The sequence below is a fragment of the Fusarium venenatum genome, assembly GCF_020744135.1.
Source record: "Fusarium venenatum strain MPI-CAGE-CH-0201 chromosome Unknown EDB82scaffold_2, whole genome shotgun sequence".
Taxonomy (NCBI): domain Eukaryota; kingdom Fungi; phylum Ascomycota; class Sordariomycetes; order Hypocreales; family Nectriaceae; genus Fusarium; species Fusarium venenatum.
Window position 1 is genome coordinate 7,364,791 of NW_027072130.1, and position 25,271 is coordinate 7,390,061.

Here is a 25,271-nt window from a genome sequence, read left to right on the forward strand (position 1 = left end):
CATGTCGTTATCATGGATCATGACAGCTCTTATCGATAACATGTGCCGAGGTCGTTGATCGAATCTGGTTGTGGTCAAGGGTAAGATGGGAAGGATAATTGGAAGATTAGAAGACGCGTTCCTTTGGTTCATGTGCATTATCATTCAGTGAGTAATTGTCTTCGTGCAAGACTTTTTTGTGCTGCGCACCCATCGTCACCTTCCCACACTACAGATCTAAAATGAGTTCTGGCTTACATCCTATGATCATGCCAACCATATTGCTTACTAGCTTGACTGAAGTGATTTATCTTTTATGACCTCAAACATTTTAAGGGTTTAACACAGTGACCGAACAAAAAGATGTGATCATTCCGAGAGCAGGGTTGTGGAAGTGCAGAATTGTACTCAGATGTTTGCGATGCTACTGAGGTTAGCGATATTTACATTGTTGTTGGATATGCGGCATCTCGCCCAGCTGCAATAGACACGATTAGGTTGAGCTTTAGTTATGGACAACATATTTGACGTGTAAAAACATGAGCCAACTAGCCGTGGAAGCTGGCACGGGCTCACGATATGGTCGAAGATCACACATGAAAGACGTATATGATATCGCGTCCGCAAGAGTACTTTACAAAAGTCACATAAAGGGGAGATGATTCATTGAGTTTTGAGGGTTTTATTGTTGAATAGTTCCATAATGTATTCTCCTTTCCATTCCATCTATTCCGACTCTTACTCCACCAACTGTGTCCACACCAGTCATACTCCTCTTCAACACTTCCCGCTTCATCCGGGACGGAAATACCACGTTCAGGTAACAGAGACGAGATGGCCTTGGGTCTCCTGCCTAAGTTAATACCACCCACCAGTGGGGCTCTTGTTTGATGGTAATGTCTTCTCCAAGTCAGCTCCGAACAGGAAGTGCTAAGGAGATGCAAGGGTAGGATAAAAAGAGAGGAATAGCATACCTGGAGAGCTGCTAGATGAAGCTGGTCATTGTGAAGAGCGTTGCCAGATCGTGGAAGCTTGTGAATGATTGGCTCAGCGACCTAGTGATAGTCAAAGTTCTGTCTTCCTCGACGTCATCCTCTGTGGTAAACTCGATTCCGACGAAGTGGCCGAAGGCATCAGAGTCAATAGCTCCACTGTGAAGCCCGTCGCTTTCAAGGACGGTGTCGTCCTCGAAGACGCCCTCACAACAATCCCAGCCAACATAGCCCTTGTTATTCCAGCGGATCATCCACTGAGTACTGATGTTGTTAGTGATTGTACTGAATCCCAACTTTGCATAGTGTAGTATCCGGAGTAAAGAGAAGTAAAAGATAGATGAGAAAGTAGATACTTACTTGTTGGGGCCCGCCGATATTTCTGGGAACCATGCAGTGGGCAGGGCTAGTAATGAATGTTGTTGAACTGCATGGTCCCCAAGACAGTGAACCTATGCAGACCCCCCTAAACTCAGCGGGTGGCATCGCGAGTTTAGGGTCATCCGAATGGATGGTGTAGAACAACTGTTGATGTTAGTCAGTGATGGTGAGTAATGTGTGCTTCTTACTGACCTTGGGACGATGGTGCTCGGCACTCCTTCGCCGGCCCAGTATCAGACCTACTACTAATGTAGAGGCCGAGAGAGATGTTGTAGGGTCTCTCACTAGGAGTTAGGATACTGGACCGGCGGAATGCCCTGTGCCTCGTGGTTGAGGCTGGGCGGGATGGCTCATAAGACAGAGAGGTGACTTCCTCCCCCTGGGCGAAGGAGGTTTTGATGGGGGAGGAAATATATGAGGAGGAGGAAAAAGCAGACGGGAGGGAGAGAAGTGGGATGTGTTTGTGTAGGTAATTTTGGCTGGGGGGCAACCAGCAGCTGTGAATGCACGCTTAGGGCGCTGGCCCTTTTTATTGCGCTGCCAACGGAAGAGCATCAACAATAAACAGATGACCGACGGTTGCTACGTAGGGTATTATGTATTGTGTAACAAGGGACCACGTGAACAAAGTGATCTGTAGCAAGTGGAAGCAGGTGGAAGCATAGTCTGGGCCCGGCCACGCCAACAGCACTACTCATGGATATCATTTCTCCTTAGTCATGCAGTCGAGTAGAATAGACTACTTGATATCATCTTGTATAGATATCTCAAAGAAATGTTTGAATCGCTCTTGTTTCCGTTTCTATTGCTTAGTTCCAGACATGAGGTTCGCTCAAGCCATATGAAGCAGATACTGTCAATACACTTACACCCATTTGCTCGTGCACATTTGATTCATATTGTTTGTTCATTATATCTAGTATTAGACTGTTTCTGAGCTGTTGCTGGTGTCGCGTTCTGCCTTGAACTGGCGTTGAGCAGAAATCCGTTTCATTGTATCCTGCCCCTGGCCCCTTGGTCGGGCTGCCACCACCTGTCACTTGCACAGCCCACAGAAAGCTCAGGGTATTTTGTTGAAGTAATCAACACAATAAAAATAATCATATTTGCGAGCCTCGTCCGTAAATTCTATAGTAATTGCACTAAAACCACCATCACCAAGGCGGAGGTCGGCTCAGGCGTAAATTCGTTATTCTATGCAAGCCCAGAACGAGACTTTTGTTGACCGTAAGAATGCCAAATCCGATTGTTACACCCAGAATCTAAGCATTCTAAAGTAAATGCTGCTATAATTTTCGCCACAAGACTCGATCATGTTAGCTTGTAGTATCCTAGAGTCTCAACGGGTCAGAGTAAGGCTCAGATACCCCCACCCCTTTTCCCGTCTGTACTCAAAGACATCCCTATGCTACAGACTACGGTAAGGCATAGTGTGTATATTGAAGCTTTGATCGATGATCAGTCGACAAATGGAGTAGATTCGCGTCCAGAGTCAGCCTATTGATGCATTGCCATGCGGTGCAGCCTACTGTCCCGCAACTACAGTGCGACAAGATGAAGAATGCTATGTGCGATCTTAACAAGACAATTGGACTTTCAGGCTATCGGGGTCGTTGATCTACTCTTTAAAAAAAGGATGTCGGGAGCTACATTTCGAAAAGATGTTGAAAAGAGGGCCGACCGAGTGTCGCTCTTTGGACTCGAAGAGGAATTTTCCATAGAGGCAGTAGTAGTCTGTATACTCCAGAAGTTAGCTCTTGGCTCTATTCGTGCTCCATCCCTTACTACATAGTAGTGTGAGCGTCGGGAGTCATCATAGCCACTCTATCTGGAATCCAGTCGGTCAACTTCGCGACTCAGCTTCGAGTATGACCCCCGAGGTACCTCGTCTGGCTTTCAGTGTTGAAATGAGAGGGACTATCGCTCTAGCTCATGGAAATTTGCCCGGGGATCATGCGTTGAGAGGAATAAAAGGTTTGGTACTCTCCACAGTGTTGGCATTTGTACTCGATGGTTCTGTTGTACGTAAATGTTGTTTGCGATCAACTACAGGTGCGTGCGTGCAAGTAATGCTGAAACTGTCGAGGAAGTGTTCGGGTTATCGTCGAGTCCCTGTCACAAAGAAAGGGACAGTCGGTTCTGAAAGATCTTGTTGTCTTGTTGATTTTCTATAGTCTGTAGAAGCCATTGTAGGTAATGAAGTAATGTCAGCTCAGTCGTAGTTGCAATCAGTGGTGAGCCCTGTATTCATTCAGGTCGAAAAATCTTGGCGTGCCAGATAAACTGATCGCAACATAGACCAGTAATGTATATCCGGCTTGATATCTTTCAAATCGTGACAATGAGAATTATTTTACACATTTTGTGGTGGAAGTTGAACGGGATCTGCCAGAATTGAGGGTAAGAAGGGTAAGTTTTCAATACTGTCATGGTGGTGGGAAAGTACGAAGGTGCGATTCAAGTCTCCCAGAAACATCATTCAGCTGATGTCGAACAAGGGTTTCTTTTTTGTTCTATGATTGCTCTAACTTTTCGCTCGCCATCATACTGTTCTATCATTGATTCCACAAAGAATGATCATCGAGTTAGTTGAGGTCGAAAACAGAACAAAGCAACGCCCTTTCAACCTCGCAGAATACGCACTGACCAACCTCTGCATAGTTCACTATTACTTTATCTATCAAGACCCGAGCCTTGCGATCCAGAATCAACCTACTCTGTCATGACAATTTAACCCTGTATGACAAATTCGTTGGCGTCCTTGCCTCATCATGAGAATAGAAGGCATCCAGAAACTGACCATCTCCACACTTTTCCCCAGACCCTCATCCACCCCAAAAGCCGTCGAAGCACCAAACCATACCATAAACAGCAATAAATCTGCAGCATCGGTTCCCGGTTTTTACGAAACCGGGATCTAATTCCCGTTCTTTTGAGTTTTACCGGAGCCGTTTGCTGTCTCCGGGCCGGTTGATCGACTTTGGACCGGAACCGAGATCCGGTCTGTACAGTCGAATTGGGCGGTTCTTTTGGTGACTTATAGCGGACAACACACGTCTTCTACCCTCCACTGCCCCGGCTTTACATATTCATGGGGTCCTTTCCTTCATCATGACTGGCCTTGACTCAAACGAAATCGACCTTTATGGACACAATGCGACGGCTTAAGCATACTCGACCCGGTTTTCTAGCGCGTCCATGTGACGTTTTGTTAAGAGCTGTCGTGGATCCTCGACTTTTTATTTACTCGCGAGACATCCGTTGACCGGAAGCTCTCTTTCCTTCTCTTGTTCTCTTCATCTTTCCATTCTTTGATCTTTTGTTTCACTACTTGAGCGCATTTCTCCTGTTATCTTAGTTATCCTTTTGAAACGAAACAATCATCATCATGGCCGAAAACTACCACAAGGAGGTCATTTCTGGCGTATGTTGCCCCTCAGTCATGATCTCGACTGCCCCTCGTCAAGAGCTTTGATTGCTAACATGAGACGCTCAATAGCTCAAGGACAAGAGCCTTTTCATCCAGGATGCCTTCATTGACGGCCAATGGGTTGCCAAGGAGAACAAGTTTGATGTTTTTGGTTAGTAACGCTTCATCATGAGTACAGTAATGCCATTGACAAGCTAACCCTATCTTAGAGCCTTCTACTGCCACTGTCCTCGGTCAAGTCGCCAACTGCGCCCTCGAGGACTTCCAAACTGCCATCAAGAGCGCCGACGTCGCCCAGACAAAGTACTTTGATAGCACAACTGGCGCCAGCCGAGGTGCTCTGTTGAGGAAGTGGTACGACTTGGTTCTCGCCAACCAAGAGGATCGTATGTAACATGTATGAACACTCGCTTCAACATAATACTAACAAGGATATCTAGTCGCAAAGATCCTTTCTCTCGAAAACGGAAAGACCTACTCTGAGGCTCTCGGAGAGGTCATGTACTCTGCCAGCTTCATCTCTTGGTTCGCCGAGGAAGCTACACGATCTTACGGCGTCACAATCCCCTCTTCAGCTCCTCATACGACACTCATGACGGTCCGGGAGCCTGTTGGTGTCTGCGGCATCATCACCCCCTGGAACTTCCCCGCCGCCATGATCACCCGAAAGATCGCTCCCGCTCTGGCCGCTGGATGCTCCGTCGTCATCAAGCCCCCTTCCGAGACTCCTTACTCCGCTCTCGCTTTCACCAAGCTCGCCATTGAGGCTGGTCTTCCTCCTGCTACTATCCAGGTCCTGCCCACTCGCGACCGTCAAGCTGCTACCGAGCTTGCTACCAACCCTCTCGTCAAGAAGATCTCTTTCACTGGCTCCACTGGTGTTGGCAAGTATCTTGCTAAGCTTGCTGCCGGAACACTGAAGAAGCTCAGCCTTGAACTCGGTGGTAACGCTCCTTTCATTGTCTTTGAGGACGCCGACCTCGACCTTGCTGCTGAGGGCGCCATGTTCTGCAAGTTCCGATGCTCTGGACAGACTTGTGTCTGGTAAGTCAAATTGCACCATAATTATAATCACATTACTAACACTCAACAGCGCCAACCGACTTTATGTCCAGAAGAGCGTTGCAAAGGAGTTCACTGCCAAGCTTGTCGAGAAGGTTAACGCTCTCAAGATGGGCGGCGGTCTCGACAAGACCACCACCCAAGGACCTCTCGTCAACAAGTCCGCCGTCGACAAGGTCAAGGAGCACATTGCCGATGCCACATCCAAGGGCGCCAAGGTCGCTACCGGCGGCTCTACCCCCGACAGCCCCGGTTTCTTCCACCAACCCACAGTCCTTACTGGCGTGACACAAGAGATGGCTGTCGCCAAGGACGAGACTTTCGGTCCCCTGGCCCCTATCTTCGAGTTCGACACAGAGGAGGACGCCATCCGTCTGGCCAACGACACCGAGTTCGGTCTTGCCGGATACTTCTTCTCCAAGGACATCAGCCGTGTTATGCGTGTTGCCCACAAGATGCAAGTCGGTATGGTTGGTGCCAACACAGGCAAGATCAGTGCTGCTGAGGCTCCTTTCGGTGGTGTCAAGGAGAGCGGTTACGGAAAGGAGGGCAGTCTGTACGGTATGGCTGAGTACCAAAACATCAAGTCCATCACCATTGGCAACCTCAACATCTAGAGTGTGAGTTGCATGACGAGGAACGAGAGAAGATGCGAAAGAAAAAAATGGAGGAGTTTGTCTATTTAGCCATGATCAATAATGACGAGGCGAAAGGTCTCATAGGATAACGATTGGGATCAGTACTATATACGGTCCCCAAAATACAAAACAGTAAAATTGCTTTAATTGTTGCCATATTTCCTCTGTTCTAAACGCTGGATATCTTTACACAAAAGATTATTTGATCTGCACCTGTGCGTTTTCCCTCCTCGTGATGGTAGTGATTCTAGACACTACTAACTGATTGCATGGGTATTTGGTAACTCATGTAATACACCAGCTTATAGACAGTTATGCGATAGCTTTGGCTCGGAACCACCAGAGCCTTTCTATGTGTCACCAGTAACCAACGAGGTTCCATAGCGACATATTTTAACGGCTATCTTTATTCTCCCCGCATGTTGGTCTCTAAGAAGAACTCATTCAGAAAATGATTGTCTTCGATCTCGATCCTGGACATCCCATTGGCTCCATTCCTATGCTATGGTTAAATTATTCGCTTCTATTCAGCCTACCCTGCATAAGCTGCCTTGAAGCATCGCTCGCATCATTGGATTACACCAAATCATTGCATGAGAACGAAACACCGTCTCTGAATAGCCGTCAGACGTACTCTTGACTTTTCGCATTTCTCGCCGAAATTTGGGTATTTCTTGACTGGCTTCCCATCGAGCATTGAACTAACCCCAGACTCAGACTTCTATCCTTCCTCATCGCAACACAACGATACACCATCATGACTATCAATCATACAAACACCGAGTTTCTCTCGCAACAAGACCAAGAACGAACTTTCAAACAATCAACTACCCCTTTGCTAGATACATTTGAATCGCTTTGTTCCCAAAACGCTACCAACGAAGAGTACCCACTCGCAGAGGACATCCAGTGCAACGTCCCCATCTACAATCTTGCCGAGTACTCAACCTTGACTGAAGACCAAAAGTCTGCTCTTCAGGATGAATGGTACAAGGTCCTTCTGTACGGACCTGGTGTTTTCGTCACTGCCAATCTCTACGAAGACCTGGACGTGATCAATAAATCAACAGCGGCCTTTGGCGACATCATCAAAAAAGAAAGTGAGAGCGCAAAAACAGCCGGCGACCATTTCGCTAGTGCTGGCAAGAATGATCGAATCTGGAACTCGTTCAGTAAGCACGGCCTCCAAGATCCTGAGTCTTTCTTCCGATACTTCTCAAACCCTTACCTCGACCTCATTTTTGCTTCATGGCTTGGTCCCGGATACCGCATCACAACTCAAGTCAACAACGTTCGGCCTGGAGGACAACCACAGGTTTCCCACCGCGACTATCATCTGGGTTTCATGTCCGCAGAAAGTTGTGGAAGATATCCTCGAGCTATGCAAGTTGCTAGCCAGTGTTTGACTCTACAAGGCGCTGTGGCACATGTCGACATGCCTCTCGAGAGCGGCCCAACAAGGCTATTACCCTTCAGCCAAGCCTTTGCTCCTGGGTATATGGCGTACCGCCTTCCCGAGTTTAACCAATTCTTTCTGGACAACTATATCTCACTCCCACTGAAGAAAGGCGATGGCTTATGGTTCAACCCAGCCCTGTTTCATGCAGCAGGCGAGAACAAATCTGTGGATGTCAATCGGCTTGTGAACCTCTTTCAGATAAGCAGTGCTTTTGGAAAACCAATGGAGACAGTTGATGCGCTACCCTTGGTGGAGAGTACATGGGATGTTTTGTCCTCCTCCTACAAGGAACACGGGCTGAGCGACGAGATTGAAATGTTCGTCTCTGCTGTTGGAGAAGGTTATCCTTTCCCGACCAATCTTGACAATAACCCACCGAAGAGCGAAAACATGGCTCCCGATTCGGAACAAAATGTTATCAGAGATGCCTTAGTAAAGGGGAAGACCACGGCAGAGATTTTGGTTGCTCTTGCAGAGTTTCGGACAAAGATCAAAGCTTAGATGCATCAAAAGAGGGTACAAATGTCAACACAAGCTAGTTCGCCTGTTATATTAATATTACTATCATACAGTACTTATACAGGTACTAGTGCTGCCTACGTGAAGTTTTACACTATAGGGCTCGTTCGAATGAAGATAGACTTGACAGTCTTCTTTAGATGTCCGCGGAAGCTGTCAAATGTGACTGGGTCGTGACCCTCTAGCCATCGACAACTGACCGAGATGGAATCCTTTTCAAACCGCACAGACACCCTAAAACCAAAGACGCACTCTGCTGTCTCAGAATTGGCATCTTGTACCTCTCCTCTCTGCTTCATTCTCCGCCAAGCTCGTGCCCAGACACGACCGGCTGCTCGGCCAGTACCCTCCAGTCTATCAGCGTCCCATTCCCAGGTGATCAAGTCAAGCTTCCCAAGCTCAGTGCGGAGTTGGTCTGCGAATTCGCTGACGGAGCCACGAAAAGGTAAATCCGCAACCATTTCTTCTGTAATCTCGGGTTGATCACTATTGGGAAATGTCGCCCCAGCGATGCGAGCAAGTTCTTGACTTGGCCTCATGCTTCCAAAGCTCCACGCAACAGCCCAGCGTTTTGTCTTGCTTCCCTGAATAAATTCCGTCACAGCGTAGTTGTCGATTTTATTCTCTTTCAGCTTACGCACAAATGCGAGTAGGCTCGTGCGGAAGCCGAACATGGATGTGTACCACTGCACGCGCTCTTGAAGGACGAGAGACTCTTTGAGCATACGCCCAACAAATGCGACTTCACCACCTTCAATCACCATCTCGACTTTGGCGCCTGTGCAAGCCGTAAAGGGTGGGAATGCTTTTTTCTCGGCGCTTTCAACAAGCTCTTGCTCGGATTTGTAAAAGGGAGGGTTACACATTGTGAATGCGATACGGTGAACATTCAGATCATCTAGTGGGATGAGACTGTCTGTGTTTTCCCGCTGAACAACGTTGATCCTCTCGTCAAGATTGTTCAAAGTCACGTTTTTGCGAGCATACTCGAGACTTTTGGGGTCGATGTCTGTTTTTGTTAGTTGAAAGTTGATTGTGGCGACCGGATGGTTTACCTGTAGCGATAAAGTTCCAAGTATTGCGCTCTGTGCAACCCAGCAGCGGGTAGATACAACTTGCGCCAGTGCCTATATCACAGCCAACAACATCCCGAGCTTGCTTTTCGTATGAAGAAGTGTCAAGAAGACCCTTCAACCAAAGTATGTAGTTGTTTCGATTGGTGACCTATAAGACGCGTTAGATATGAAGACGCGTCAAAGTAGTAGCAGAAACTTACAGGTGGGCACAGTCGGTCATTGGGAAGCTCAAGCTGCAATCCAAAGTCGATCTTGAGAAGTGTTTTTGTCAACTGCATAACACATTCTGGATCGTTGAAGAAGTCAGTCTTGTGCTGATTCCATCTAGTGTTATATTAGCTCGGCTTGTCAAGTCTGATTATGGGAGACTTACAATCGTGCAAAGTCTGCATCTTGGAGAGCAAGCTGTTGGAAATCGGGTGCTTTGGCATATAGTTCAGCGTAGTGACGATCTCGAGCTACATCATCCTTCGCCGGGCCTGTCAGGGTACTGTTCGTGGCTGTTGGTCGGCTCGTATCACCATTGTCGACAGGGTGTCTGTAGCCCGCAAGGTCTTGCGAAGCTTTCCTCTTTTCACCCATCTTTGACGGCTGAGAGTGATGAGTGATGAAATTGTACGGTACTAAGTGCGCATCCTCACACTTTCCCTGGTAGGTCTGTGTAAATTTTGACGTCGATTAATCTTTGAGAGGTTGATGAAAATGATGAGTTTGCTCAGGGCAGTCACGGTGCACGTAAGAACCTATTATGTGAATATAGATAGGCACTGAAAGGCCTTGTAATTTAGCGACACTTTAGAAGTCGCAACCTCGGAACAATCATGTTGTCCATCATCGAAAACAATCTCATCAAGGGGTGCATTATATTCAAACAAAGACCCAAATACACTAAGGAAATATACATTCATATTCTTGACAATCATGAACAAAACAAATGAAATCGCGTCGGCGTCGTTGAAATCGTGTCATCGTCTTATGTACGGCATTCCACTCTGAATCTCATCAATCATTACCACAGAAGAACCCTCCATCGCCAGCCCTCAAGAGTCTTCATGTCCTTGTCATCAATATCCGGGTCGCCTTGCTCGATTCTTGAAGCAAGCTTCTTGATTCGCTTCTGTACAGTTCGGGCGACACGGATAGACACCTCGTTGGAAAACACAAACAGCACGGCAAACACGAGGAAGGCCAGCTTGGCGAAGCGGCCTTTGCCAAGTATGCCGCTCTTGATATGATCGAGAAGACCCTTTGACTTTTGAAAGGCATACTCTGTGTCGTTGGCTGCTAATTGAGAATCTTCGTCGTCTTCGTTTCGGCGCCAGAAGCGGCGGATCATGGGAATAAAAGTGGCACTATTTGGTCAGTTAGCCCTTAAAAAAGGTCAGTTCAGAGGGCTAAACACTTACATGGCTCCTCCGACGATCCATCTTCGCCAGCGATGGTTTTCGGCTTCTTTGGCGATACTACGCACCTCACTTTGCAAAACCCTCAAGTCATTCAAGACAAAAGTCGTCTGATTGCGAAGACGAGTTTCAAGCTCATAAGCGGACATGGAAGCATCACCACTTCGTCGCTGGCGCTGCAAGGTTATGTATTCTCGCAGATTGAACTGGCAATTCGTTCGGAGTTCCCGAAGCTCTCCCAAGTCAGCCGGGATGTTAGCAGGTACCATCTGATGAGGCGGCTTGATTGCGCTGGCCATGGTCCCGGGATGATTGGGGAGATAGGACTCAGATACCGGGCGCATTGGGAGATCATTGGGTCCAGTCTGAGGGCCGCTGACAGGAGGATAATTCTGAGGGTTATACTGCGATTCAAACTGTTGAGGGTTGTAGCCTGGTCGGTAGTAGTCCTGAGCATTGAAGTTTTGAGTGCCAAACTGCTGAGATCCGTACTGAGCTTCAGGGCCTGGATATGACTTTGCTCTCTCTGGGCCTCGCTCATACCCACGATCGCGATCAGCACGATCACGTTCGCGCTCCCGGTCTCGCGTAGGAGAAGGACTGCGGACGGGTTGAGGATCCAGAGATCGAAGAGGCGACTTGTTTGACTTGCGAGATTCATCCATGATGGGCGCTTATTCTCAGCAGAGACAGAACAAAGATGTCAATGGCAGTGTTACCTAACAAGGGGATGATATTGAGGCCCAAAGATGATCGCAAAAGGAGAGGCGAAAATTTAGCTTAAAGTATTCAGGTAAGAAAAAAGTAGACTATTACCCTTTCATGCATGTGCGTGCTGGCTTTATCGGCGAGAGAGAGGCTGGGCTGAATAAAAGAGGCCAGCCCATGACGCTCAGACGAGCAAGGATAGGCATAGGTTGGGCGCGCATGTGGGGTGATGAATGGAATAACGAGGTTGGGGGAGACGGAAGACGGGTCAGAATAGGGACTGGAGTGAGATATGCAACAAGTGAGTGATATTATTAGCAACTACTGAAAGCTAAATAGGCTATTCCTTTTCTCTTTTCGTCGTTTCTGTTCCTGATGGCAGCTGACTTGACTAATATCCTAATGCTCTATACATGCGGTGTGCCATCCCATCAATACCCTCGACAGGCAATGCACGTCTCATGTCTCGTAAAAGCTGATCCTGGACCTCAGGGTCGAACCGTTCCCAGATTCTACAGACCTGTCGCGTCAAATCTGGTCGTCCAGTGCGGAAAATGCCGGCAAAGGCTTCAAAGAGAATAGTCGTCTCATCCCAACCCAGAATGTTGTGAACATCACGGATGAGGCCTTCGAAAAAGTCTAGAATCTCGACCAAAAGCATGTCTGAACATCCTAGTCCTCGCTCATTGTCGAGTACCACGCACAGGGCATGCATCATGCCGGCCCAGCGAGTTACGGCATAGTCGCGAGCTGGGTCGTCTTCGATTTCCAGCTCAGCGACACCAAACATGTCAATTACACCAGTTCGTGAAAAGTCTCGAAGGTGGCGAAACAGAAAGTGCAATGCCTGGTGGATGATGTGCGGCGGATGTAGCGCCATGTCTTGAGGCATGAAGAAGCTCCCCAACCTGAGGGTTCCTCTTCTTACTGCATTTCTTGTCCGGGGCAAGAACGCGAATAACAAGTTCTGGTCAATGCTGAATCGTTCTCCGACTTGTCCAAATCTGCCACCCTGAGCTTCGAGATCGTACAATTGGACGATGATGTTGTCCTGTCTTCTATCCTGGCCTCTTGCTTCAAAATCGGGTGCTGGATTGGCATCTCGTCGCGGAGGTTGGGATCTAGGCAGTGGGTCAACATGCTCTCTCGTGTCTGTGACAGAGGGATCAGAGTCAGGCTGAGCAAGGCCGTATATCGCTCGAGTTGTGGCGTCGTAGGTCATATTGCGAAACATGGCCGCATGAAGTCCACGACGTCTTGTGCGAGATCGTGTGCTAGTTTGCTCACGAACATAATTCTGTCCTGACATGCTATTGGAATCAATAGTTTCGACCAAGGTAAAGTACATAATAGCTATAAGAAATTCTATGATGTTATGGGCATCTTATAGTTGCCGGGCTTCTCTTGTCCCGTCAAGTTTGTTCATGTTGATTGCCATGTATACCTACCCAGCTACACAAAAAGCAAGCAAGCCAAGCAAAGTAAGGTCATGCCACGCCACAAGTTTAGATGAACCATCAAACACAAACCGCGTTTCCTCAAACACTCACAATATTAATGATTGCTATTTATCACATGAGTCGGTTATAAACTTTGGTTGGTAACTCGAATTTGGACGTGACGGTACAGGGTGATCCTGTACAGGATATGCTTCGTTTTTCATCGACACAACCACAACTCAATTACTTAAAGAGGTTTCCTTTTAATTGATACCACCTAACATCATCAGTTCCGAAGCATGGCTTGGTGTTTCTATCAAGTCTGGCGGCCGACCATCGCGATACCTGAAGTCTCAGGCATAAGAATTAGGCGTCTAGACGAATCAGCAGGTCTGGGAGAGACATTCCCCCACCAATTTCCGACTTCCAGTCTTTCGTTCTTTCACTCTCTCTTTTCTTCCCAAATACGAGACAAGGCATCTAGTCCGCCGTTTCTACCGAATACATCCAAATATCACTTTGCTATACAAAATATACCTCTTTTATTCTATTGAGATAATCAATTTCTATCAATTCCTCTTGCTCTCGCTCAGTTACCCTCTGTAAGCTGTGTAGCTTCTTGTTAGTGTCCGCGTCAATGTTCTGCTTGAGATCTCACTCTATTTCAATGGGAAAGGCTACTTGGGGGTTTACGGTTGCCTTACATAAAGGCTCACCCAGACGAGTATAAGTATCTCGTCCTCCCCCTCTTATGTCCTGAATTTCGGTACGCTCAATATCACTCCTCTCCTCCTCCTCATCCTTCTTATACCGTTCAATTCAACTCATCCAGACCATCCTGGCTCTCAGCCTAAGACCACTTATTCGTCTTCTGTGTTTTTGATATATATCTGTGTCGTCCCGTTCGCCATCAAAGCCCTTCCCTTGCCCCTAGTATCGTCCCATTTTTGTCCCAGCTGCCCATCATGAACGACCTACCTTCGGCTTTTGCTGCTGATGTTGGCCATAATGTCGAATATAAAATTCGCGACCTTGGTACCCGTTCCGTTACTCTCTTCCCTACTCAAGCTCAAGTCACGCGTGAGATCAAGAATGTCCCTCTAAAGGTTAGTCAAGCGTATATGGCAGATGCATATCTCTTCGCTCACACCACGTTAGCCCGGTATCAATGAAATATCGATTGTTGGTTTAAGCCCTACTATTGACAAACACTCTGTCATGGTGGAAGGCAGCGGGGCTGCTACAATTACTGGTATCAGCGTCGAGTTTCTTCCTAACCGTGAAATCTTTGACGAAGTCTACCCTGACTCTGACGAGGATGAATCTGAGAGCGAAGATGGTAAAGATGATGATCAGCTTCCAGACGTCTCTCAAGACCAGACCCTTCTGGGAGTCAAGATGAAGCTCATTGAGCTCAGAGACGAACAACAGAGGGCCAGGGAAATCGTCGGCAATGCTGATAACCGTATCAAAATTCTCGACGTGTATTCACATTCCCTTGAGAAAAAAGAAGGCATCAACATTAGTGAGATGCTCGAAGTCTACAGGACAGAGCACATGAAAGCTTTCAAAGAACGCTTGATTGGTGTGCAGCAGGAAAGAGAAGTCACGGAAGCTATTAACAACGCCATAAAAGAACAATTGCGCCTGACCAAGCTTGCAGAGAAGGCTCGAGCGAAAGAATCAAAAACAAAATCCAAAATTCAGAAGGCTGTCAAGAAGAAGCAGGAGCAGCGCATGAAACGACTCGAGGAGCAACGCAAGGAAAAGAAACGCATCCGTGAAGAGCGTGCTCGTTGCTGGCCTCAATGCTGCTACACTGTACACATTCAGCTCGAGGTAAATTCCTCTTACACACCAGCCTCGTCTCGCCGAGAGTCAGTGTCTAGCGAGATTGAGCTGGTCCAACGGCCTCGAAGCAAGACGATTGATATAGAACAAACGTCCTCGTGCGATCTGGTTCTGTCGTATGTGACCGACTCCGCTTTCTGGACACCGAGTTACAACATGCAATTGTCAACCGTGACTTCCACGGGTGTTCTTTGCTTTGATGCTAGTATTCACAATACCACATCTGAGACCTGGGAGAACTGTAAGATCACCCTATCCACCTCTCAGGCCACATCCTCGAGTCTCGACGAGTCCAATCCTATCCTAGCACCCTGGCGAATCAAGCTGGGTAAACGGGGATCGGCATCTAGCTCTAGTGGTGTTCTTGAAAGCAGTGCAGAGCGAATGCAGCAGACCTCCTGGCGCAACAAGAATATGGTGACGCGACCGCCAAAGGACCACTTCAAAAGAGAAATGTTTGGTCTCACTCCCGATCTAGGTGGCCATGCCCTATCGGATTACCAAATGCAGCTGATGCTACTCGAGCAGCAGAACCAAAAGAGGATGATGATGGCCAGACAGGAGAACAGCTCTTTGCCCCCAGCACCTTGGGAACAACTACGTGCGCAACAACAGGCGATGCAGCAGCAACAGATGCAGCGGCAACAACAAGCGATGCAACAGAAACAACGGGCGACACAACAGCAACTGCATCAGGTGCGGCAACAACAGGTGCAGCCGATGCCGAGCTCGCAGGGGATTTCCCCGCCTTCTGGTGTTCAAACACAGCAACCGCAGGAAATGCAGCAATTCATGCAATTTCAGGGCGATGGATTGCATGATTTCGACTTTGACGCGTTTTTGTTTGACGAGGACCCAAAGAAACCGGAACCTCAACCATCTCTCGAGTTCCAGGACTCCCTTGTTGAAGAGACAGGCTTCACAACAACGTTCGATCTACCCGGTCTCAAAACCCTGGTCCCCAAGTTCACCGTTTCAAAGCAACGCGTTGCTCGTCTTCATTTCTCCAACGTATTTTTCAGCCATACTGTCGTGGCAAAGTACCATCCAGCAGCCTATCTCAAGGCCAAGCTCGAAAATAGCAGCAAACTTACGCTTCTACATGGACCAGCCAGCTTGATGCTTGATGGGAGCTTCATGGGACAGACCAAGGTTCCTCGATGCAGCCCTGGTGAGAAGTTTACTCTCAGTTTGGGTGTGGACTCTTCGATCAGAATCGTGTATCCCAAGCCTGATGTTCGGAGAAGCACGAGTGGCATGTTCAATAAGGAAGACAGTTCTGTCTATGTCCGTACTGTCACGGTGCATAACACTCGTGTTACTGCCGGAAAACGAGTCAATGTGCTTGTTTTGGATCAGATTCCAGTTTCCCAGGACGATCACCTGCGTGTTGAGATGTCGAGCCCTCGTGGACTCACAGTCGAAGGGCCTAGTCAGCCAGCTGGGGCTCCTGGACGTGACTCGGTAGAGGATAAGGATTGGGGCAAAGCGACAGCATCTCTGAGGAAGTATGGACAGGTCTCATGGGATGTTGCTTTGAATCCGGGCAAGTCTGTCAAGTTACGCCTTGAGTATTCGGTTTCGATGCCAAGTGGTGATGCTGCGAATGAGTGTTGATTCGGAAGAATCACATTTTGATAGTGGCGATGCAGCGCCAATTATTGCAGGGCGATGGCATATGATGTGGAGGGAGCTGGATTAATATCGACACTGGGAAGAATGAACTACGTGGCCTGTTCAGCACATTTTACTAAAGGTTGCTTGTTGTGTGCAATTCTCGTTGTTTCAATTTCCTCGAGGCTCACTGTTTATGATACGGTTTCTGTGGATTACTTATATAGATGCAGTCTGTTTTTATCTGGCTTGATATAGTCACCAGTATTGACAGGTTTTATCCGTCTTATGCGGACGTGTGTGAATAACTTAATGTGAGGCTGTAGTACTTCAGCGATGACAGATTGTTCATCGCTGACAATGAATGCTTCTATTGTCTTTCTCCTTACCCGCTGCTCGTGTAACATATGTCGAGTCACTACGGACCATTCCATGAAAACATCCAAGAATGAAGCTTGACAGACTCGACGATTTGATCAACCCTGCTCCAATACTGCCTTGACTCATTGCCGATGGAGTCGGATGAGTCTTACACCTGAACGACTTACCCTGGACAGCTAGAACAGGGAACTCTGGGATTGAATACAAACACCGGAATCAATGCTATTGAGTCATGAGGCGAACAAAAATTAATGGAGAAAACAAATACAGTATAAAGAAGATCTAGTGATAATGATTCTTCCTCCTTACATTTGCGTATAACTGCATTTGATGCCCCCACCTCAGGGGCAGGTATTTTGACCTCTAAACTGCCCCTCCATTTGAGTCAGGTGATCCGATCAATTGCCCCTCCCCCTCCTTCTTGGGCTATCAACGCTGATAAAAAAAATCCACCATTGAGCCCAACAAGACCGAACGAATAACACAACGCTACAGAACGCAAAGATGTTGGACATTGAGGATTTCATTGAGGAGCGCGGCGGAAACCCCGAGAAGATTCGGGATAGTCAGCGTCGCCGACATGCTCCTGTAGAGCTCGTTGACGAGGTTATTGCCCTTTGGCAAGATGCGCGAAAGAGTGAGTCACGGAACAATTTCATAATCGATTTAAAGAATAAAAACTAACTTCTTCCAAGCCCAGTACGGCGTCACTCAGATCGGTACACAAATAAATGGTGTCCAAAAGGAGATTGGACTTAAGAAGAGGGCTAAGGAGGATGCGACCGACCTGCTCAAGCAGAAGGAGGAGTTGACAGAGAAGAAGAAGGTCCAGGAGGAGCTCGCTGCGGCCAAGAACGCTGAGCTCAAGGTCAAGGCCAAGCTCGTCGGAAACTACGTCCACGACTCCGTACACGTCAGCGAGAACGAGGACAACAACACCATCGAGAGAACCTGGGCGCCCGAGACCTTTGACAAGACCAAGCAAGCCGCTCTCTCCCACCACGATGTGCTCCTGCGACTTGGAGGATACGACCCAGTCCGAGGTGTCAAGCTAGTAGGCCACCGAGGTTACTGCCTGACTGGCTACGGAATGTTCTTGTGAGTTGGGTAGCGAGGAAGATAACGGCATTATTCTAACATTGACAGGAACCTGGCCCTTGTTAACTATGCTACCTCTTTCCTCTTCCACAAGGGTAGGTGATGCTCGAGTTTTTGCCAACTATTATTTGCTGACGATTTTGCGCGCAGGCTACACCCCTAACCAGCCCCCTTTCATGCTCAACCGCGACCAGATGGCCAAGACCGCCCAGCTCTCTCAGTTCGACGAGGAGCTGTACCGTGTCTCTGAAGGCCCTACACCCTCCGAGTCTGACCGATACCTGATCGCCACCAGCGAGCAGCCCCTTTCCGCCCTCCACGCCGAAGAGTGGATTCAGCCTGCCGAGCTTCCCATCAAGTACTGTGGTTACAGCACTTGCTTCCGAAAGGAGGCTGGTAGCCACGGCCGTGATGCTTGGGGTGTGTTCCGTGTTCACCAGTTCGAGAAGGTCGAGCAGTTCGTTCTTTGTGGTCCCGATGACAGCTGGGACCAGTTTGACCAGATGATGGCCAACTCTGAGGAGTTCTACAAGTCTCTTGGTCTCCCCTACCAGGTTGTTGGCATCGTAACTGGCGCGCTGAACAACGCTGCTGCCAAGAAGTACGATTTGGAAGCATGGTTCCCCTTCCAGAAGGAGTACAAGGAGCTTGTTTCATGCTCCAACTGCACAGACTACCAGACAAGAGAGCTCGAGATTCGTCACGGTGCCAAGAAGGGCAAGCAGATTGTTGGTGGTGGAAAGAAGGAATACGTCCATGCTCTGAACGCTGTAAGTCTTCTATCTATATCTCTGTTTGTGTCGACAGATATGCTAATTGGAGTTTCCAGACACTCTGTGCTACTGAGCGAACACTCTGCTGTATTCTTGAGAACTACCAGACCGAGGAGGGTCTCATTGTTCCCGAGGTGCTGCGAAAGTACATCCCGGGTGAGCCCGAGTTCCTTCCTTTCGTCAAGGAAGCCTCCAAGGAGGCCGAGAAGGTCGAGAAGAAGGAGAAGACCCTCCCTGTGCGAGAGAAGGCATAAACGAAATCACTTGGTAAATGATATGCGATGATATAGAGGAAGAAAAAAGTCGGCACTTTTGTTGATATAGTGTATGACGAATTGATGGAAGAAATGAATAAAGCATAAAGATAACTGGATTGCGCTACTGTATTTGCACGACTATGGTGAGTTGTGTTTCACACAATGAACAAGCCGGGACAAAACAAAGCTACATGCTACAAAACGCCGTCGGAAAATGGATGACAGAATATCGAAGAATTAAGCTCGATACGGAGTACATGTTGTAGAATTGGCCAGCATGTAGCACCGCGTACTCGGTCTCGCGAGCAGTGTAAGTGTCAACAATACACCACCAGGTCTTTATAGGAATATTATATTTAATTCTAATGTTCTTTTGGCTTTCAAGACACGACCAGTCCTTCTCGACATGTTTAGTATCTTCAAATACAAGGCCGACCTGTCCAGACAGGTCGATAACTCGATAAAGGACGAAGTTCCTCCGTAACAACTTACTTTCCATCGAGATGAACCCATGCGTGATAGCTCAACTACCCGGAAAGATCTGAAGCTTCGCGTATGTTTCAGGAAATGAAGAAACAGGAAGTACAAATATTTCCATCTCAACCAGAGGGATTGGGTGCTTTGGTTCTCCGATTCTCTGATTCCACAGGTACACTGATCATTTGTAGAACAGCGTTACTCACCATGAGACAAAGAACAGATTGTACACGATGGCTGACATTAGACTCCAAGATTGACACATAGACCTCGAGACTGCAGAAAATTAATATCACTTTCCCAGGAGACAGAATACTTTGATTGCTCCATGGTTATTTGTTCTACTTATTCTGCAACCCCCTTGACAGGCCACAAAATCCTGCTTAGCTATAAACGCACAGCAGTTTCTTTCTCCCCCCTACCACTTCAATATCACGAGCTCGCAGCTCGACACTGGCAAATACAGTCAATCACTCCTCAACCTTTGCTTTGCCCTACATATAATGTAGCCGAATGTTCACTGTGCGCCAGGCCCTACGGAGATCAAGCATACGAATGCTGGGCCTGCAGCAGCGCCATGCAGCGTCGTGATGCTTCAGCTAGGACTTCGCTCTGGGCCTCTACATATGGACCTGCAAGTTGTAGAGGTTGCAGATCATGAGGCTGGTCAGCATCGTCGATGACCGATCCAAAAGAAGAACAGGCGTGCGCCCACTTTTGAACGATACGTTTGGCACAAGCTTCCAAAAGTGCGCAGTTGTATGTCCGGATGCGGACTCGCTCTGCGTGATCGTATCGCAGCATCGCCTGTGTACGAATGGTAATCTCGGTCTGACCTTCATCAAGACAAACGTAACGGGGGTTGATAGCTACATTGCGGCTGTCACACCAAAACCAATCTACATCTCCCATCTCGTGGTTGATGTTAAGGCCGAAGTAAACAGGGCTGCATGCTCGACGTTCAGGATCCTGTCTTTTGTTGGCCTTGATTTGTCGGGTACTAAGTGGGTGCTCCTCCGAGAGGGTTCCAACTTGTAGACGTGTTTTTTTGGACGATCGGTCATGAAGAACGGGGTTGGTGGGTGTGGGCGATGCCGAGGTCCAACCATCGAAAATACCGAACAGAAATCGTTCAAAGTCTCCCATGGTGGCAGTGGTTTGCATGATGGATGCGAGACCATACAACTCTTCCGGTGTCAGGTCATCGCCACCAGTGATGGTAGTTCCAGCGTGACGGTGGTCACGAAACGGGAGGGCATGTTGGATTACATCTTGGGACAGTGGACTGTCGCGGGCATGTCCGTAGGGATGGACTCCTCGCATTGTTTATGCCCGGCCTTGTCCAGGGTCATGCAGCTCATAGGCTGGCTCACCCTCGTCCTCATCGGGAATAATGATAGGGTTGTTTGCGGCCATCGTAGCAGGTCCTAGAGTATATCAGTAATGACTCACTACCAGACTTCAGACTTGCCTTACGGTGATTTGTTTAGTGATAGCAAAATGTGAGCTGATTTGCGAGGGAGATATACAATAAAATGATTGCTGGGGCAAGAGGAAACTCGATGAATGGATCGCGCAGAATAATTTAGGCAGCTAAAGGGTTGTCAGTGATGCGCAGTGATGGCCGTGGTCAAACAACCACCTGAGTGTTTGCTTGCGGAGAAGGGTTTGTAAATTTATCTAATCACAGAGCTTGGCTATGGCGTAGGAAAGATGGAATTTGTGTTATTCTATTAGGCAAGGCCAAATATCAGTTTGGACTGGGAAAAACGTAAACTGAATTATTACTCGATATCTTCTCGGTACTAAGGACTCCCACCTCAACGCCTTCCGTAGTAGTATGTTTCCTTCGCAGTGCCCCCTAAAACAAAATTGGCTACTCGTGTCTGCAAATGGAACATAACGACTCTCTGAAGTTGAAAAAAAAAGAGTAAAGCAGAACCCTTTATCTTATAGATACTTGCAAGGCCGTCTCCTATTCTCATAAACACACTTAGACCTGTCCTTCCTGCAGCAATTGCATGCACTATTTACCCTTAAAGCTCCCTTAACCCCAGTTGAGTTTATGGCCTGCAATTTTGAATATTAGATATCATCTTCATTACCTCGCTTGAAAACCACCCGTAGCTTCGTTCATGTAGTGTTCGTCAACTCTAGACACCCCCACCCATGAATGCAGCCAAGTCGTCCAAATCAAGAAGTTGTCGTTCGAAAGCCTGGCATAGCTCGGGCGCTGTCATGTCCTGACTTGTGGTCTGCCCATCCTGAGGAGGCACGATTCCATTTGCCATTTCCGGACTGGTCTGTTTGATACCAGGCATGCCGCTGGGACCATGTGAAGTGTTTGACGGAGGAGGTGAAGTTGTAGGAGTAGATACTCCTCCTGAGCCCCCGTTGATAGTGGCGATGCCAGGTCGCCGAGCAAGCACAACTGGAGGCTCACTGTCGCCGCGCACCGACTCCGAAACGGAGCGGTTGGGACCTTGACCTGAAACGCTGCCTGAGCGGTTGGTTTGATCGTAGTCCATCGCGTCAGGATTTGTGTCGGCGTTGGAAGAAATCTCGTCCTTGATGCCGCCCGCGCCATGTGACGCTGAGCCATGGCGCAGAGAACTGCTGCCATTAGCAGCCGCAGCATCATTGTTGAGTACACGTTGCATAACGGTAAGGTGTCGCAACCAACTGCCCATCAAAGGCCAGTTTTCGGTCCCATCACTCATAAATCGTAGACCGTCCTTGACAATGTGTGCGGCTGTTTCGACAGCATTAGGGGGCGTAAGGCCCTTGAGAGACAGGTAGGCTACAGTAGCACTGGCGGTGAAGGCAGAGAAGAGCATAAATATCGGGAAACAAGGTGAGTGATCCTTCTCGGAGCCAGCCTCAACAGCAGTGAGCAGTGAGATTGTACCATGGCAGGATGTAAAGAGGCGATCAATGATATCGTGGCATCGAGAATTGAGTCGGAACGATTCCAGGTTGAAGTTGGGAGCTGTTACCTCCTGCAACAGACGTCTTCGGTGAACAAAGACCGTAGCGCAATGAAGAAGGCAATGGAGCATGGCAAAAGTATAACCAGAGCCCATCGTCATATGAAGGTTAATCTGGCCGGGCTTATCCACGAACTGCATCGGCAAAGTTGCCCGGAGACCCTCGATCTTTGCGACCAAATCACTACAGTCCTCCTCGCGGAAGCTTGCGAGTGTAGTAGTGGTAAGCATTGCGACAACGTCGCGCCAGACGGTCGAAGCCAGGACAATGTAACCAAACTCGCCAATCTCGGATGGGGGTTGACCGGGTGGAACGGCGTTAGGGTCGAGCTGCTGACGCAGAGTCTTGACAAATACAGCATTGCCGAATGCAAAGTTGATGTCCGAACAGGGCAAAGAGACGTCTGCAGTGTCATGGGGGGACAGTGCAGAGTATCGACCGGGAGTGCTCGTCAGAAGGCAATCCAGTATGTAGATGAGCCAGACTGTACGACGAAGGGATTCATCGCGTAGGAAGAGGTCGGCATCTGGGGATGGATGGTGGCTGTTCAAAATCCTGTACATCTGAACCATGCGCGCAGCCTGACCCAAGTAGATGTAGGCTCTGACAGCATTGCGTGAACCCCATTCGTGGATAATGATCAAGCACAATGCTTGAATATCAACGAGGTTAGGATGGTCTAGGTTTTGGTTGATAAGAGTCATGGCTTTGGCCGCGAATGTCTCGGCAGCCTGTGTAGGTCCTCCATAGCGGCGAATAAGACTTGGTGAGCTCCTACACGTCGATGTTAGCGATATATTCGTGACTTTGGCTAATATCGAGGTTGGCAACGTGAAGCATCACGACATTTAACAGTGGGGATGCGGGTATTGTGGGAAGATTTGACTCGGGAATCCTCGGCTCAAACCCGGACAGCAAAATATCCAGGAATTGGCACAGGCTCAGATTCGGTGATGGTAGCACCGATCGGTGTGGAGCCATGCGCCGGGCGGATGGGCGAGTCAGAACCACGCGGGAAATGAGACGACGGTCGGCGTAACAAACGAGACCAGCCAAAGCAATCAGGAAGGAAATTGGGCAGCAGGGTTCGGAACTGGTGACGTACCGGGCTGCGCAGGTCAAAAGACCATAAACCAGGGCAGCGTCCAAGGACGCGCTCTTTAGCTGTTGAACAAAGGAGGGCTTGTGAAACGCAACGCAAGCCGGGAAGGTCTTCGACACAACGCGCTCGCATTCAGCAATGAGTTCAGGCGTCAATCTGATAGAGGTTTCGTTAGCAAAAGTCTTCTTGATAGCCGGTCAAAATGTCAACTAGGGGGTGGCACGGCCCGTCTCACTCCACTCGTTGGCAGCGCAGCTGTTTGAGTGAGAGTGAGAACTTGGCCAAGGTAAATTTCGGGGGCACGCCGTAAACCGACGGCGATAATGTGGGGCTCTAGGACGGACACGAGTTTGAGGAGTCAAGCCCTTGCGAATCGGGAGGAATAACGAAACAGACGCGGTGATGAACGAATGGTAAGAAGGCGAGGGACGATCAGACCAAGAGCCGTTTTTGGGTGGCCGGCGGTTAGGACGAAAAGACTGAGGGGCAGGCTGAAGCCTGAAGCGCGAGAGTCTGATGATGAGACGAGTGAAGCGAGTCTGCCGATCCACCCGGGGTAGAGAAGAGCAGAGAACGATGTCCGCCAAACCGCTTGGAAGGCGACCGTGACAATGGGTTACTGTCAAATAGAAAGTAATATGAAAATGGGTGATTATAACCCGCAACTTACTTGTCGGAACCCGTCTGAGCGTGACGCGTTGGAGCAGCACCCACGACAGGCTGTCTCTCAGCAGTAGGTGCCGCGACAGTAGGAACATTGTCGCGGGGGCGATGAGGATGGCTGGCATGTCGCGCTGGGCTTCCTCCTCCGTGATGCTGAAGGCTCTCAGATGGTAGATAGCAATCATGCATTCCCTTCGAGCAATTCTTGCAAGGCGGTCTCCCATTCTCATAAACACACTTAGTCTTGCCCTTTCTGCAGCGAACGCTTCTTGGAATCAGCATATCAGCAAAAATACAGACATAGATAAACTTACCAGGCTCCTCCCGCCCTAAGCGGAAGCCTAGCCCCTGATGAGCTCATGGCTTGCAATTTTGAGTGTCAGTATTCGGATAATGTTATAGCTGGCGGGACACTTCCAATCCTGGGGAAAACAGAAATGGCTTTGTCAGTAGTGCTCCAGTGTGCCGGTGTTCGGATGATGTTATAGCTGGCGAAACACTTTCAATGTTGTTGAAAAGAGAAGTGGCCTTGATAGTAAGCCCCAGAGGTGCAACGATAGAATGCGAAAGAGAGGTTTGAAGAAGAAAACCTGGTGGAGATTTTCCCTTTCTCTTCCCGGCGCGCCGTGCTCGGGGTAGGAGCGACCGCGGGCTCTCGCCTTCCGTTCCATCGGCGGTACGTACCAACTTCACTGTTAAATTTAGTACCGACCTGTAGCCTACTAGGTTCTCTTCATTCACTCATTTCCGTATTTCCTCACCTCATCGTAATAAAACATTATCATCGAGCTTCTCAACAAGACCTTTCACTCAAACACCACCCAAACTTACGAGGCAATACCCGATGGTTCTCTTTTTTGCTGACTGAGAGTCGCAAGATGTATTGCCTATCAAGCAACCCTCCTCAAAATACCAGAGTCCAGACTCAATACTGGAGTGAAGGCATGAGTCTGAGAAGACAATCCAAACGCTGGAAATTAT

The 25,271-nt window shown here is 48.5% G+C and overlaps 10 protein-coding genes across 10 annotated transcripts; 4 read left to right on the top strand and 6 right to left on the bottom strand.

Moving 5' to 3' along the window:
* Positions 1–964: 964 nt before the first annotated feature.
* EDB82DRAFT_575659 (uncharacterized protein) lies at positions 965–1,885 on the bottom strand (the record flags this gene model as incomplete). The annotated part of the gene is made up of 3 exons (XM_065609962.1): positions 1,545–1,885; positions 1,332–1,496; positions 965–1,267 (listed from the first exon to the last, which is right to left on the bottom strand). Exons 2-3 carry the CDS (start codon positions 1,455–1,457, stop codon positions 965–967), a joined length of 429 nt encoding a protein of 142 aa, XP_065464989.1. The 5' UTR covers positions 1,458–1,496; positions 1,545–1,885.
* A 2,855-nt stretch (positions 1,886–4,740) lies between these two features.
* On the top strand, positions 4,741–6,461 carry EDB82DRAFT_525272 (Aldehyde/histidinol dehydrogenase; the record flags this gene model as incomplete). Its single annotated transcript, XM_025735882.2, has 5 exons — positions 4,741–4,776; positions 4,852–4,933; positions 4,992–5,168; positions 5,223–5,826; positions 5,876–6,461. 5 exons carry the CDS (start codon positions 4,741–4,743, stop codon positions 6,459–6,461), a joined length of 1,485 nt encoding a protein of 494 aa, XP_025586544.1.
* Positions 6,462–6,870: 409 nt separating this feature from the next.
* On the top strand, positions 6,871–8,553 carry EDB82DRAFT_186900 (uncharacterized protein). Its single transcript, XM_025735883.2, has 2 exons — positions 6,871–7,149; positions 7,200–8,553. The coding sequence occupies exon 2, from the start codon at positions 7,240–7,242 to the stop codon at positions 8,440–8,442; it is 1,203 nt and encodes a 400-aa protein (XP_025586545.1). The 5' UTR covers positions 6,871–7,149; positions 7,200–7,239; the 3' UTR covers positions 8,443–8,553.
* Positions 8,504–10,235, bottom strand: EDB82DRAFT_537098 (uncharacterized protein). Its single transcript, XM_025735884.2, has 4 exons — positions 9,910–10,235; positions 9,737–9,860; positions 9,516–9,684; positions 8,504–9,469 (listed from the first exon to the last, which is right to left on the bottom strand). Exons 1-4 carry the CDS (start codon positions 10,116–10,118, stop codon positions 8,550–8,552), a joined length of 1,422 nt encoding a protein of 473 aa, XP_025586546.2. The 5' UTR covers positions 10,119–10,235; the 3' UTR covers positions 8,504–8,549.
* A 50-nt stretch (positions 10,236–10,285) lies between these two features.
* Positions 10,286–11,969, bottom strand: EDB82DRAFT_501047 (uncharacterized protein). The gene is made up of 2 exons (XM_025735885.2): positions 10,943–11,969; positions 10,286–10,888 (listed from the first exon to the last, which is right to left on the bottom strand). The coding sequence occupies exons 1-2, from the start codon at positions 11,602–11,604 to the stop codon at positions 10,546–10,548; spliced, it is 1,005 nt and encodes a 334-aa protein (XP_025586547.1). The 5' UTR covers positions 11,605–11,969; the 3' UTR covers positions 10,286–10,545.
* EDB82DRAFT_501048 (uncharacterized protein) lies at positions 11,959–13,489 on the bottom strand. The gene has a single exon (XM_025735886.2). The coding sequence runs from the start codon at positions 12,993–12,995 to the stop codon at positions 12,039–12,041; it is 957 nt and encodes a 318-aa protein (XP_025586548.2). The 5' UTR covers positions 12,996–13,489; the 3' UTR covers positions 11,959–12,038.
* Positions 13,490–13,804: 315 nt separating this feature from the next.
* Positions 13,805–16,660, top strand: EDB82DRAFT_186974 (uncharacterized protein). The gene is made up of 3 exons (XM_025735888.2): positions 13,805–13,852; positions 13,936–14,192; positions 14,245–16,660. Exons 2-3 carry the CDS (start codon positions 14,052–14,054, stop codon positions 16,552–16,554), a joined length of 2,451 nt encoding a protein of 816 aa, XP_025586549.2. The 5' UTR covers positions 13,805–13,852; positions 13,936–14,051; the 3' UTR covers positions 16,555–16,660.
* A 551-nt stretch (positions 16,661–17,211) lies between these two features.
* Positions 17,212–19,439, top strand: EDB82DRAFT_186968 (uncharacterized protein). The gene is made up of 5 exons (XM_025735889.2): positions 17,212–17,569; positions 17,628–18,030; positions 18,079–18,125; positions 18,181–18,800; positions 18,860–19,439. Exons 1-5 carry the CDS (start codon positions 17,437–17,439, stop codon positions 19,055–19,057), a joined length of 1,401 nt encoding a protein of 466 aa, XP_025586550.2. The 5' UTR covers positions 17,212–17,436; the 3' UTR covers positions 19,058–19,439.
* Positions 19,440–19,856: 417 nt separating this feature from the next.
* On the bottom strand, positions 19,857–21,217 carry EDB82DRAFT_187077 (uncharacterized protein). The gene is made up of 2 exons (XM_025735890.2): positions 21,014–21,217; positions 19,857–20,964 (listed from the first exon to the last, which is right to left on the bottom strand). The coding sequence occupies exon 2, from the start codon at positions 20,858–20,860 to the stop codon at positions 20,081–20,083; it is 780 nt and encodes a 259-aa protein (XP_025586551.2). The 5' UTR covers positions 20,861–20,964; positions 21,014–21,217; the 3' UTR covers positions 19,857–20,080.
* A 473-nt stretch (positions 21,218–21,690) lies between these two features.
* On the bottom strand, positions 21,691–24,651 carry EDB82DRAFT_475945 (uncharacterized protein; the record flags this gene model as incomplete). Its single annotated transcript, XM_065608045.1, has 4 exons — positions 21,691–23,299; positions 23,631–23,783; positions 24,298–24,555; positions 24,605–24,651. 4 exons carry the CDS (start codon positions 24,649–24,651, stop codon positions 21,691–21,693), a joined length of 2,067 nt encoding a protein of 688 aa, XP_065464990.1.
* Positions 24,652–25,271: the final 620 nt, after the last annotated feature.